The sequence below is a fragment of the Eretmochelys imbricata genome, chromosome 8 (assembly GCF_965152235.1).
Source record: "Eretmochelys imbricata isolate rEreImb1 chromosome 8, rEreImb1.hap1, whole genome shotgun sequence".
In the NCBI taxonomy this organism is placed as follows: Eukaryota; Metazoa; Chordata; order Testudines; family Cheloniidae; genus Eretmochelys; species Eretmochelys imbricata.
In genome coordinates this window covers 91,688,281-91,701,507 of record NC_135579.1, presented here as the reverse complement: position 1 = coordinate 91,701,507, position 13,227 = coordinate 91,688,281, and the positions used below count along the sequence as shown (strand labels likewise).

Sequence of the window (13,227 nt, the reverse complement as noted above, 5' to 3'; positions counted from 1 at the left end):
ATCGATCCCCGATAGATCGATCACTACCCGCCGATCCGGAGGGTAGTGTAGACATGACCTGAGAAAGGGACATAACTTCTGACTGTTTAAAAACTTATATATGGTCTGTGTTAAATTATGGCTGTGAAATATGGACTTTCAAACAATAATAAAGAAACTACAATCCTTCAAATTATGGTGTTGTAGAAGAATTCTACAAATATCATGGATAGACCAGTAACCAATGAAAAAGTATTGGAGATGACTGGAACTCAACGAAAGTTAGAGATCTTATGAAAAGAAAGTTTTGATTTTCGGGCATATTTTAGGAGGTTCAGCGGATGATGCGTGTTTATTGACACTGGCCGAGAAAGTTGATGGCAGAAGAATTTGAGGCAGAAAAGGTATGTCTTGGATGGATGATATGATATCCTGGGTGTGTCAAAAGAGCTATTAATCCACAAAGGGATTAGCAGAGGACCATACAGAATGGGGTACCATGGCTACAAACCTCCAGTGATGCAGGTGTCACATAAGAGGAATAGGATGATTGGGTCCATTGATAAATGTGTTTTCAGTGAAGAACAAAAATCACATATTTACTTGCTTATGAAAACTGATGTCAATGCAGTCTGTGCTTTCAGAATATTCACAAACTATGGTTACGGAGGGACTACTGAAAAGCAGGTGAGAGAATAGCACATCTATCCTTGTGTTGCATATATTGTTTCATGGAAAAAATCAATTTAATATAAAATAAGATGAGTCTTGCCTTTTGTAGTTGTCAGGGTTTCCTTCCTTTCCAACTGATAAGAAAATACAATTTCATATTGTGATCCATTTTACTCAGTTAGAATTTAAAACATTGTTTCTTGCTGTCTGGTGCAAACTAACCCACAGACCAAGTTATTCTATCAGCAAATAAAGCATTTCATCTTCTTTTCGCCTCCACCCCTTTTCATCTTCCTGTTTGAAACACATTTTAAACCTTTTGACCTGATATTTGACTACTGCAGAGTGGCACTTAGTACTGAGGGTCTTTTGCTATTCCTGCAGTGGTTCCCACATCATAACTGCTTTACAGGTTTGAAAAAATCATTCATCCCTGTGGATGTTTCTCTTCTGAAGAAGCTTTCACTGAAGAGTAGGTGTGTACTGACCTACTGGACTCAGTGGGAAGCGATGTTGGGTCTTTCAGCAATTCTGTCTCTGTGTTGTATGAGTACCGAATATTTTCTCTCATTTCTTAACCTGAAAAGGAGAAATCTGACTGTCTGGAGATGCCTTGGGAACACTTAGAATTATCTAAAGATTTGTCAGTGTCTAATTATAGGTTTTCAATGCCCATGAAGTGTAAAAGGCTTGTTTTGAAATAAAGTATCACTGTATGAAATTTATCTCTGTTAGGGTGATAAATTGTGTTTAAAGACTCTGTCTCTTGCTGAAATAATGACAGGCAAATTGCCCTTTCCTGCAAATTCCTGTTGGTCCATGCTTCAGTGACTATAGAATCATAGGGTTAGAAGGGACCGCAAGGGTCATCTAATCTAACCCCTTGTCAAGATGCAGGATTTGTTGTGTTATAACTTTCTAGGGACAACTACATTTTACAGAAATGTTAAAAGGCCATTTGTCATCCTTTCTCACTCTTGAGCCCTAAAGAAAAGCTAATACTTTAGGCTTTGCTCGCTAAAGTCTAGTAACTACCCACGCTTGTATTCTTTACTGACTCTCAACTCAGGCAGAACTGTCATTGATATCAGTGGGTTTGTGGTTCAGACGAAGAACTGGGGGAAAGATGGTTTCTATTAGTGGTCTGGCACAGACTTCCTGGGTGGTCTTTTTCATCTCCATCAACTTCTTGGTGCCTCAGTTTCTCCATCTATAAAAGGTGGGTAATAATACTTCCCTACCACACAAGAGTGTTACAAAGCTAAAATGATTAGTGCTTGTGAAATGCTTTGACCTCCTCAGATGAAGCAGGGGAAACTAGAATGAGCATTAAAACTTAAGTCTGAGAGATGGAAATGCATGATGAGATTGCAAGTTATTGTTTGTTTATTATGGGAGTTTGTACTTTGGCAGGAATGTAGATTCTGAAATGTACAAAGAATTAAAGATGAGTTGAACTAGACTGATAAATCTCTGGTGTGTACCAGCCCAAACAAAATGAACCCACAAATAGAGTAGGTGTTTTGCTGCCCAGAGATCACTGGTCAGGGTAGTTTTGTATGCTAGCTCACTGAACCTTGGAGGACTTTTACACCAATATGCTTGCACAGATAGGGGGAGCCTCTGAGGTTTTCTCCTGGCTCCTAAATTATTCCCGGTGTCATATAATCCTTCTAACCATAGGTACTACTGTCCTTGAGAGATGGGCCATGTGGCATTTCTGGTGAATTTTATAAATATTTATTTTTCAGTGTTACTTAGTAGATTTTTGGAGGGTTTGGGCTTTGCATATGTGCTGTATGGTTGCAAGTTGCAAAAGAACTTTGGTATTGGCCTAAATCTGCTCCCAGTGAAGTCTGCGAAAGAATTCACAATTTCTACAGTGGAGGAAGAGTAGACCAGTGCTCACCATTTCTGAAAGTGCTGTCCTGTAACTGAACAAACCATGTCCACAGGCCTATAAGTAAATGCCACCTTTAATTTATAGTATAGTATAGTATAATTTAAAGAACATTAAGATTGCAAAGTCAAGCAGTCAAAAGTTAGGAAATGCCAGAATTAAAATTCCCTGTGCAATCTTCATTCAATCACCATTATGTGTATGTGTTATGATGTGGTCTTTAATTACATGGTCACATTCTATTTTTCCCATAGGACCCATGCCTCTTTCAGCGCACAGCATGGACAAGGCTCATTTAATGAGAAACTGCTCAATATTTTGTCACACCTTCATTGTTCAGTGCATGGCCTCCTGCCTTATTTATTCCATACTATTTATGGAAACATTGTTAGTTTCCTCCTGGGCTTTTTTTATGGACTTTGCTATGGCACTTGTCACTTACAGTATCTGAATGCTTCACAACCATTAATGAATTTGTCTTTACAGCACCCCTGTCAGGCAGGGAAATATCTTTTACCTGTCATGTGACAGATGGGGGAACTGACGCACAAAGAGAGAGAGTACCATCAAAAACGCCCACTGTTGTCGTGCCCGATTTGAGACGACTAGCACCTGATTTTTTCAGGGTACTTAGCTTTATATACCACTTCATGTGTTCAAAGCACAGCACCCATCGACTCCAGCTGCAGCTCTGAGTGCCCAAGTTTTCTGCAAATCCGACCCCAAGTCTCAAGCAGGGCACACAGTTCGTGAACAACTGTGAAAAGTTCGGTTTAAATGACTTGCCGAGCATCATGCAGATAGCCTTGGGCAGAGGCAGGGACAAAATCAGTTCTCTGGTTCAGTAGTCAGTTGCCTTCACCATGAGACTGTGCTTTCTCTTCCTGCACCCCCCTGGCTTATTCACGATGTATCTCCAAGCTTCTGCCACAAATGACAGAGGTGCCTAAAGACAACAGCCTTCTTCCTTATGTACACGAAACAAGGCAGGGAGCCTATGGAAAAATAATACGGGATCATTATATTTTCCCCAAAAAAATATTTTTAGGGCGTATCTATAGCTATACGCTGAGCTGGAAAATATTTATATTTGCACAGTAGGTTCATCCCTATCCTCATCTCTTTCAGAAGAAAAAGATGTGAGGCCAGATCCCGCTCTCTTTACACAAGCAAGTAGTCCCAGTGATTAAATAGAATTATTCCTGTTAGTAAAGTGAGCAGGATTTGAGATGCTGGCTTCAGATCCTAGAAGATCCTTGTTGTGTCATTGGAATGTTGTTGATTCCGCTGCATTTTCATAAAGTTCGCTAACTGCCTTTTATTAGTGGCATGCTATGCAGTTATGTTGTACCGGAAATCTTCACTCCTATTGGAAAGACTGATTGCTAATCCCCATGTCAGTGCCTACAGAGTGAAATTGATTCCATACTGGACTACTATTCAGTAGCGATTATTCCTTTTGTCATAGCTCAAAATCCACCCAGAGGGTTTCTATGGCTTATGTATTTTTATTACGATTATAGCAATATATAGATTAATATGAACAATACTGTAATAATACAGGTGCTATATCCACCATTTGCTAGGTAGGTTTATTTTGTTAACCTAACCACGTTCTATAAATGAACCAGCTGGTCAAAACAGTGATGTCATTTCTGCTTTAAAGGTTTTTGATGTTTCATGCTCAATTTGTATATCATATACTTGGTGGAAGAAGGTTTTTGCATTCTCTGCATTCAGACATTTAGTTAAAGTTATTCAGGGTTCTACCAGCAGCAGTAGTCCACCAGGGAGATAAAAAATTCCAAATAAGAAAATAGCAGGATCTTGGCTGGGATAGAAAGTCATATTGGATGGGTCTCCCCAAAAGTTGGGGTTTTTTCTAGCTATAGTCTAATATTTAAAGATTCTAGTCTTGTTCTCAGGGCTTTCTTCTTGAGGACGAGGCGGTGATTGGGGAAGGGAGGGTGGAATATGAGAGAAAAAAACCCCAAAACTTTAAATTAATGTTTTCACATTTTAGAAGTTAAAAAAACCACTGAACAAATGACATAATAATATAAAGCTGTAATCAGGACACTCACAATGCTTTTGTGGCAGCAGGCCTGGGCACTGTGTGCTTTTCTATATCCCTGCTCACCCATCAAACAACTGTGAGCAATTTTACTGCTTCTGCCATTGTTATCCCCTGGTTCCTATTCTTTCTCCTCACCAAAATCGGTTGCTTGTTGTCATGCTGACTGGAGTGGCTCACAACAATCCCCTTAGACTCTCCAATCTATCTTGCTACCCAGTCACATTGAACTTTGTGGTAATGGTCACACCAAAAATCTCACCACATCAGGTTTCTCCTAGTCCCAAGAGACCAGTCACTTACCCCAGCTCAGTTGTTACTCCAGATCTTACACCAAAGACAACACTGGCAGCCAATTCTATAGCAAACTAACCCGAGGTTATGCGTGGGGGTGTGTGTTGCCTTTGCGTCTGCCTCCACTCCGACTCACCTCGGTGGATGGTCTGCAAAGCGGGCAGCCGTGCTGGGACTCTAGCAGCAGGGCAGGCAAAGCAGCCACATGTGGCGGGGGAGGAACTCAGCTGGCAGCCAGCCGCCCTACTGCTTCCTCCCTGCCCATGCTGCATGGACCCACTGTGAATGCCGATGGCAGGGGGAGTGCTGCTTCCTTGCTGCTGGGCATCCATGCCAGAGGTGTCCCAAGAAATATGAGGGGAAAAATCACCTAGGTTCCCTGTAAGCTGCATGGCCACATAGCAGGCTATTTAGGGCCGCACAGATCCCCCAGCCCAGCCCCTCTGAAGCTGTCGGGGAGAGGGGCCCCTCCCCCAGTCTGGCCCAGCCATGCCAGAGCTGCCGTGACCAGGGAGAGGAGCCCCAGCCCAGCTGCGCTGGAGCTGCTGTGGCAGGGAGAGGTGCCATTTCTCCCCCCCCCAGCCCAGATGCTGTTGTGGGGAAAGACACCTGTGGGGGAGTTCTCTCTCCCCGCCGTAGCCCTGGGCCAGCCTGGACTCCAAACTCCTCATCCGCGGCCCCAGCCAGAGCCCGTACCCCAACCAGAGCCCCCCCCCGACCCCCCCAACCCTCTGCCCTAGCCCTGAGCCCCCTCCTGCACCCCAATCCCCTCATCCCTGACCCCACCCCAGAACCCACACCCACAGCTGGAGCCCTCTCTGCCCCACCCCCTGCACTCCAACCCTGCAGTGCCCGTGCCCTGAGCCCCCTCCCACAGGTTCCTTTTACCTTTAACTATAGAGAGTTTTTAGAAGGAAAAAAACAGTCTTTTACATGGAATTAAAGATGGTTATAGTTGATCTTTTGGAGGGAAAGAGAATAAGTTAGTTGAAATGGGCTGGAGCTGTTGTTGAAGTACAGTCCTGCTTTCTAGAAAACGAAACACTACAAAAACACACAAAAGGGGAAAGAAAAGAACAGCAAAGAGAAAATGCAGCTTCTGTCTCTGATGTGGACTCTCACTTGCTGCTTCATTGCTGGAAAAACTCCAACACAGCACAGTCTTATCAGCCACTCTGAGACCTGGCAAACTTGTTCCAGTGATTGGGCTATTTTGGGCATTGCTTTTAGTTGCCTTTCTGGTCACAGGCTTACAGCTGTGTTGCAAACAAAAATTTTTTTTAATGGATGGCTAAGCCAGATACTTATTAGACAGAGGGGAAAAAGAGAAGAAGTAAGGTGAAGAGGAAAAAGGATGTCTGGGAGAAAGGGGGGTTGGCCAGTTCCATTGGAGGTAGTGATGTCATCTGAGTCCCTCTCTCTGGCCCAGTCTCTCAGGATCAGAACAACAATGGCCAAACAGTGTTGGAGTCTCAGGAGATGGTGGGAGTGGGAGCCATGGTGGTAAAGCTTGCTGCAGTGGTTGTTGGTAGACAGCTTATTCTTCTGCTGCTGCTTGATTTTCTTTTAAATCATTCCTTTTAAGACCCCAAAAGGGAATGATGGGTGAAACGCGTTATTTTGTCAATCAATTAGACCTAATTTCTGATGCACCAATTTTGGTTTATTGATTTTCAGTTCTACCCATTTTGAGTTTACCAGGCATGATTTTAACACAGTCCTTGAATTGTATTACTAGGCCTTTTTCTTCAGTCTAACCTAGATTTTATCTCCCTTTTACATAATATTCATTGTTTAATGTTATTGTGACATCTTATGAACTTTCACTTACCGCTTACAGTTAGGATAAATTTGTAGGCCCAATTATTACAACAGTTCCCATCACAGCTATGTGGTAAAGAGAATATTCTTATATTAATACCCACTTTTAATGTCTTTTCACTTCTTTATATCAAAGTACGAGGGGCAGAAGTTCCTCTGATTTTTTTTTTCTGGGTTATAAACTTCCATGTCATTTACAGATTTAAGCAAGTACATGCGAGATACTACTTAAGCTTATAAAACCATCAGATAAAACTTCAGTTGCCCAAATCTATAGTACGTTGCTATGCACTGGATGCTGGTTGGACTCAGCAAGCACTTCATAAAACAACATAACTATTGCCGTAGTGACCGAATAAAAACCTGTGCCTACTGACCTGATAACATCATAACCAGGTGATGACTCAATTTCTTCCCTCTCTATGAAGTCCTGATCTTTTCAAGAAGACATGTTTTTAAAAACAAAAACAAAAAAAAACCAAACCCTTATAGAGAGCCCACTGAGTCATTATGTTCATATCTACTTAGTTTCTTTTCCTTTTCCTTTTTCTCTTTTTCTTTTTCTTTTCAAGGGATAATGGAACTTTCTGAAGTTATTGTTAAGCATCTCAGCAAAAGAAAACATTTAACATAAGCAAACTGTAATGCAGAAAATCAAACATAGTTTCCAAGTAGCTGTCTATGGGTTTTGATTCCCACAAAATAAAGTAAATATCCTAACGTATTTTGTGGCGCTGACATGTCTCCCATTGAAAATAAGAAAAGATTTCAAAATGGTGCCCCTCATGAAATTCTAGATATTCTCTTGCAGTTCCATTTCTGTAGGGTTTTCTATAATCCTTCATCACTGGGGTATCTGAGCAGCTAACATAATAAATTTTCTTTCCAAAAGAAACCCTTGCCTTTTAAAAAAAAAAAAAATCAATCAATTTAGGCTGTCACTGAAGAATAACTACATGGGATAGCTGAAAACCTCAAGGGAAATATATTGCTTTGACTACATTTTCATTTTTGTATAATTAAAATAATTGTAACTTACAGACCTAACTCCAGCTAATTAAATTTTGGACTCTGATACATTTGCAAAGTAGGATTAATTTAACCAGTGTAAAAAATACAAATTCTAATCTAAGTAAGCAGTTAAGAAAAATTGATGGCAATTCAACTAAATCCAAACTATTTATAAAACAGATATAATATCCCTAGTGAATAATTTCTTTTAAATTGAGAAAAAAAATAAGACAAATTTATCACAAGTTAATAATATGCTAATTTGAACTCTGAATGTCTCTGTGGAAGTATTCCCTTTTTGCCAATTTCTTAAACTTTACCTTTGAGTTTAGGATACCACCTCTAGAACTGTATCTCCTTGTATGGTAATTGCAAATAATAATAACTTTGAAGCTCTTCAAACTTTAGGGTAGTGTTATTTCCTTCGTGCCTGATCCTTTCATGTTCTGTATACCTCAAACTGCTATTGACCTCAGAGGGACTCTGGAGTATACAAGGCAAGCAGAATCAGATCTTACTATGCAAATAGATATATATATTTGGGCACTCCCAAATATCAAACTTTTAAAAAGGTGGTGAGGAAATGAAGGGGTGGGGGTTGGGGAGGAAATAAGGAATATATTTTGCAGGAGTATTTGTAAAATATGGATATGATTGCCATACAATTTGTTGCTGGATTACTTTAACCATTTGAAGAATATTCACTTGTTGATTCCTCCTTGGAAAATAACCCCAACAGCAAAAACTGAATGTCTTTTAAAATGTATCGTGGGTTTTTGTTGTCCTCAGATGGAGAAAAGAGTCAGCACCATGTGACTAGCAAGTGCAACTTGACCACTCTTGACCTGTAGGCCATAGTTTAGGATCAGCTGTTAAAAGCTGTGTTAGAAGTCGTGTTTAGATAACTTTTCTCATGCTGAATTTTTTTAGAACTTGCCATAAAGGATCATTCATTTGACTCTGAACACCAGACATTGTTTATTTTCTTTATTTAACAAAGGTTTGAGCAGTGTAGGAATTCTGTCTCATTTGTATTGAGTGATGGAAATAGCCGCTAGTATTGGCAAAACTTAATTAAATATGAGGTTGCTAATTTCTTGTATTAAGCATTATGCAATATGTTAATCATTTTACAGCTCTCCTGGAATACTTTGAGCTTGGCAATATTAATTCAATATAAAAATATATATATTGCTTTGAAAATAAGAGTGACTAAACTGTTGAAAATTAACATTTTTCTCAATCTTAAAGCTATACCTTCATGGTCTATCTTGAAGTCATGATGGAAAAATAGGGTATTCTTCAAAAAAATTCAATACCTATTTTTTCCATAAGAGAAATGATAGAAAAGCTAAATCAGTATTATAAAGTGTTACCTCTGAATTCAGTATCACATCCTGCCCTCCTCCTGCACATGAACTGATGGCAGGATAATAGCGTGGACTGTCCAAATCAAAAGTGAGTACACTGACAGAGGTTAGCATTGTTTACTTTCTCCTGTTTGCTTTTTCATATACTATTTTACCACAGTGCATTTGTGCTTGAAACCTCTTCCGGCATACTGATGTGTCTTCCTGAAAGTAAAGTAAAAATGTAATGTGCGATGCTGCTTTGCCTATTTTTAAGATCCTCATAGGCAATGGGATTTATATTTCATGCGTCCCTCATTTCTCTTTATCGTTTGATCTTCCTTTTAGCTTGTCATCATCTTTGAAGTGTTGGATTACCCACTATAATTAAATTCAAAATAATACATATTTAGCTTTAGTTTTAATTAAATACATCTGTACATGAACCAGTTTTTTTCCCCGTTCTTTTTAACAGATAAACAATCAGATATTGTATGGAAGAAGCCACCAAAATGCCTCTGCAATAATTAAGACTGCTCCGTCAAAGGTCAAGTTGGTTTTCATACGGTAAGACCAGTTCTCATCAAAACATCTAGTTGTAGTTGAGCCTTTACATTAATAGCCTCATTTTCAGAGATGCTGATCCCCTTTGATTCCCTTTGAAATAAGATAATCTTTTTCTTAACCACGTTTCTGAGCATTGTTGAGAAGATCTCTGTAATGTTGTTTAAAATCTCTTTCCAAGGATAACTGTGATGGCCTGCTCACCCTCTGGTGAACAGGTGACAGAGATGCTTAGAGACTGTTTATCTGGTACCTTTTGCTGCCACCATTATGCACAACAAGTATTCACTCCTTCTCTCTTAGATTTAGTTTTAAAAGGTTTTAGTCATTTCTCCCTAGGAACTGGAGATACACTCTAGCATGTGGAAATTATTGGGTAGCATCACTTCTAGAGGTAGCAGTTTGCTACCTAAATAACTTAGTAGCACATATCCAATTTAGTCTTAGTGAAAACAAAGCATCTTATTTATTACACTAAGGACAACTATAATCTAACATGGAACTGGAGGCTTTAAAGAAATAGTTTTATACACAGAAACTGCTCATCTTATCAGGTCTATGTAACTCTACCTTGAGCGTCTTAATTATTTACAAATATACATACATATTGTGCCAGGACCTGCGGGCCTGTTACTTCCTCCGAGACTCTGCCCTCCAAAGCCCACCGAATCTACCTATGTGGGGCTAGGGATACCAAGCTGAGCTCTCTTCAGGTTTCCTCCTCAGAGCTCTGCTAACCCTTCTTAAGTGAGCTACCCTCTCCAAGCAAGTCTATCCAGACCTTCTGTCTGACCCTCCAACTCCCTGTTCCCTGTGACTTCCCAGACCTCCCTCCTCAAGATCCACTCTCCAAATGTCACCTTGACCAACTTCCCACGCCTCCTGAGGTTCCACCCTCTGGTGATGTCACTGCAGATGATGTGACCAGCCTCAGCAGTTCCTTAAAAATAACTTTGTGGAAGTCTGAGAGATGCAGGGGGCAGTTCACACCTCTTAGAGCTATGGTTTCAAGCTGCCTGCAGACACAGACGTCATTGCATCATTCATGGTTTCATGCTTTCTTCTGCAGCTATCAGGTCTAGAAACTATTAAAAAAATAATACTAAGATTCTTATGTTGTCAAATGTTTATGTTGCGTATTCACATGCCTGTGTCTTAATCTGGCCTGGTTGGGAAGGGAAATGCTCTGATGAGTTTTCTTTCTCTTGAAATCACTCCCTGTAGCTTCTGTAGGACTCTCTGGTTTGGCTTGGCCTGCAACAAACCAATAGAAAATTAACCAGTTCCTATGCAGAATGGCTAATTTCTAGGGTTTATATATATAAGCCACAAAGGGATGCTGGAGGAGGATGGGTTTGGCCACTGGGAGGAAAGACCAGGTTAGGCTGTCTGCGATGAGTTCCAGTCAGCTCTCAGGAGGGGTTAGGCAGTTGACCTTACTGTTAAAAAATAAAGAGAACTTTTCATGGAACCCAGAAAAGTTCAGTCTTGAAGAGAGAGCCACTTGGGGAGAGTAGGCAGGTGGGAGTATGAGGCTTCTTGCTTCATGTGGGAAATGACTTCTTCTAAGAGTGCTTTTTGGATGGAAGGGCTCATTTTTAAAGAGGGATGTGGTAAATGGACTCAAGGAGGGAACAAGGCCTCCTTTGTGGTGGTTATGTGGGGAGGGAATGAGATACTGCAGTGCACCATGTATCTTTCAGTTCCTAAGGATCAAAGATGGGTATATTTCTTATTTTTAGATCTGCTCAGGAACTGAAATTTCTGTCCTGCAGAAACACTTGCATTTGAGGGGGGATTCCAAATCAGATCAAACAGTGAGATATGTGCGATTTTCACTGGGAGGGACATTTTCAAAAAAATTCTTTTTGGAAGGACCAAGATGAACTGTTCAAAAATTTCTGGTCCCAGCTCTCCAGCCTCCCCAGCTCTGCAGCAGCCAGTGAGCCCAGGTTGCCAAGGAACTGGGGAGGTGTGTGAAGAAGCTGTTAGGAAACCAGTGAAACCTGCTTGGTTTCCCTCAAAAGATTTATCAGAATCAACACTTTCCTGTGGAACCTTTTGATTTTTGCCAAATCAACATTCTCTGACAGAAAAATGTTCCACTGGAAAATTTCTGACCAGATGTACTTCTATTCTAAGCGGGAAAACATTCTCTATATTATTTTGGCTGTAAATGTATTAAGACATCCTAACTTCCTCCACCATAGTCCCAGCCTAATTAGAGCTGCCATTGTTCTAATTTGGGGACGGGGGAGGGCTTCTGCTTGTATCATTAGAGTGAGGACTGTCCCTTGCACACAGTTTTGGCTGTATACACTTTAATACTCAGGAATGAGTAATTTAGGACAAATGTGTGTAGTCTAGTTGTGGCTTGCCTCGTTTAATTATGCCCATACCAATTGGTTACATGGACTTCTAACCCATATATATTTGTGTGGCATATACTAGAATTTATATAATTTATTCATAAATACCTATTATTGATGTCAGGTTTCAGAGTAACAGCCGTGTTAGTCTGTATTCGCAAAAAGAAAAGGAGTACTTGTGGCACCTTAGAGACTAACCAATTTATTTGAGCATGAACTTTCGTGAGCTACAGCTCACTTCATCGGATGCATACCATGGAAACTGCAGCAGACTTTATATATACACAGAGAATATGAAACAATACCTCCTCCCACCCCACTGTCCTGCTGGTAATAGCTTATCTAAAGTAATCATCAGGTTAGGCCATTTCCAGCACAAATCCAGGTTTTCTCACCCTCCACCCCCCCACACAAATTCACTGTCCTGCTGGTGATAGCCCATCCAAAGTGACAACTCTTTACACAATGTGCATGATAATCAATAATTATTGATGTATAACCATGTGTATGTTTATACTCACACATCTGTCTGTGAGGCACAGTACACACAAATATAATGGAAGAGCTGTGTTAGTGCAATGAAGAATGAGTTGCCGTAGTTGGCAGTGCAGAGGATTCAGGAGTGATTAATGACTTTGCCTGCAGCTCTTGTGTTACTTCCCCTAGCTATTGAAAATTAAATGTCACATACAACAACTCACTCTCCATAAGTTAATTGCATGTGGAATGTGTGTCTGGTGTGAAAGCTCCAGAGGCTGAAGCAGAACATATGAAACTGAACCCCAGAACTAGATATAGTGCAGGCTGTCAGGCCATCTCTCTGAAGAGCAGATTGCTTGCAAAATCTGCCACAGTCTGCCACCAGACACACTTTTCTTTTAACTTTCTGTAATTAAAAATATCACAAGGCTCCTAATAAAGGTAGCTCACTTGCTGTGGAGTCTCTTTGGACATGAAAATTTCTAGTATGTGTTTTGGTCACATTTAAGAGATATTTATCTATAAAGGCAATAGAAGGGCTTGCCTAAATCTTCCTTTTTTCCAGTTTTGATCATCTATGAATGAATCCATTGGAATGAGAAGAGCTTCTTTTTAAAAATAACAGTTTCTCAACTACATACACTGAATTAGAAATGGTGTAGCCATTGAATTTGTTCCTGTTACTGTCTCTTGGGCGAGAGAAGGTGTCATTTT

General features: G+C 40.3%; 1 protein-coding gene across 3 annotated transcripts in view; it reads left to right on the top strand.

Moving 5' to 3' along the window:
- PATJ (PATJ crumbs cell polarity complex component) overlaps positions 1-13,227 on the top strand; it is a 216,242-nt gene that overhangs the window by 135,570 nt on the left and 67,445 nt on the right. For all 3 annotated transcript variants that reach the window (XM_077824427.1, XM_077824426.1, XM_077824425.1), the window contains one exon: positions 9,576-9,667. In XM_077824427.1, the coding sequence (XP_077680553.1) occupies positions 9,576-9,667 (92 nt within the window). The remainder of the gene's footprint in view (positions 1-9,575; positions 9,668-13,227) is intronic.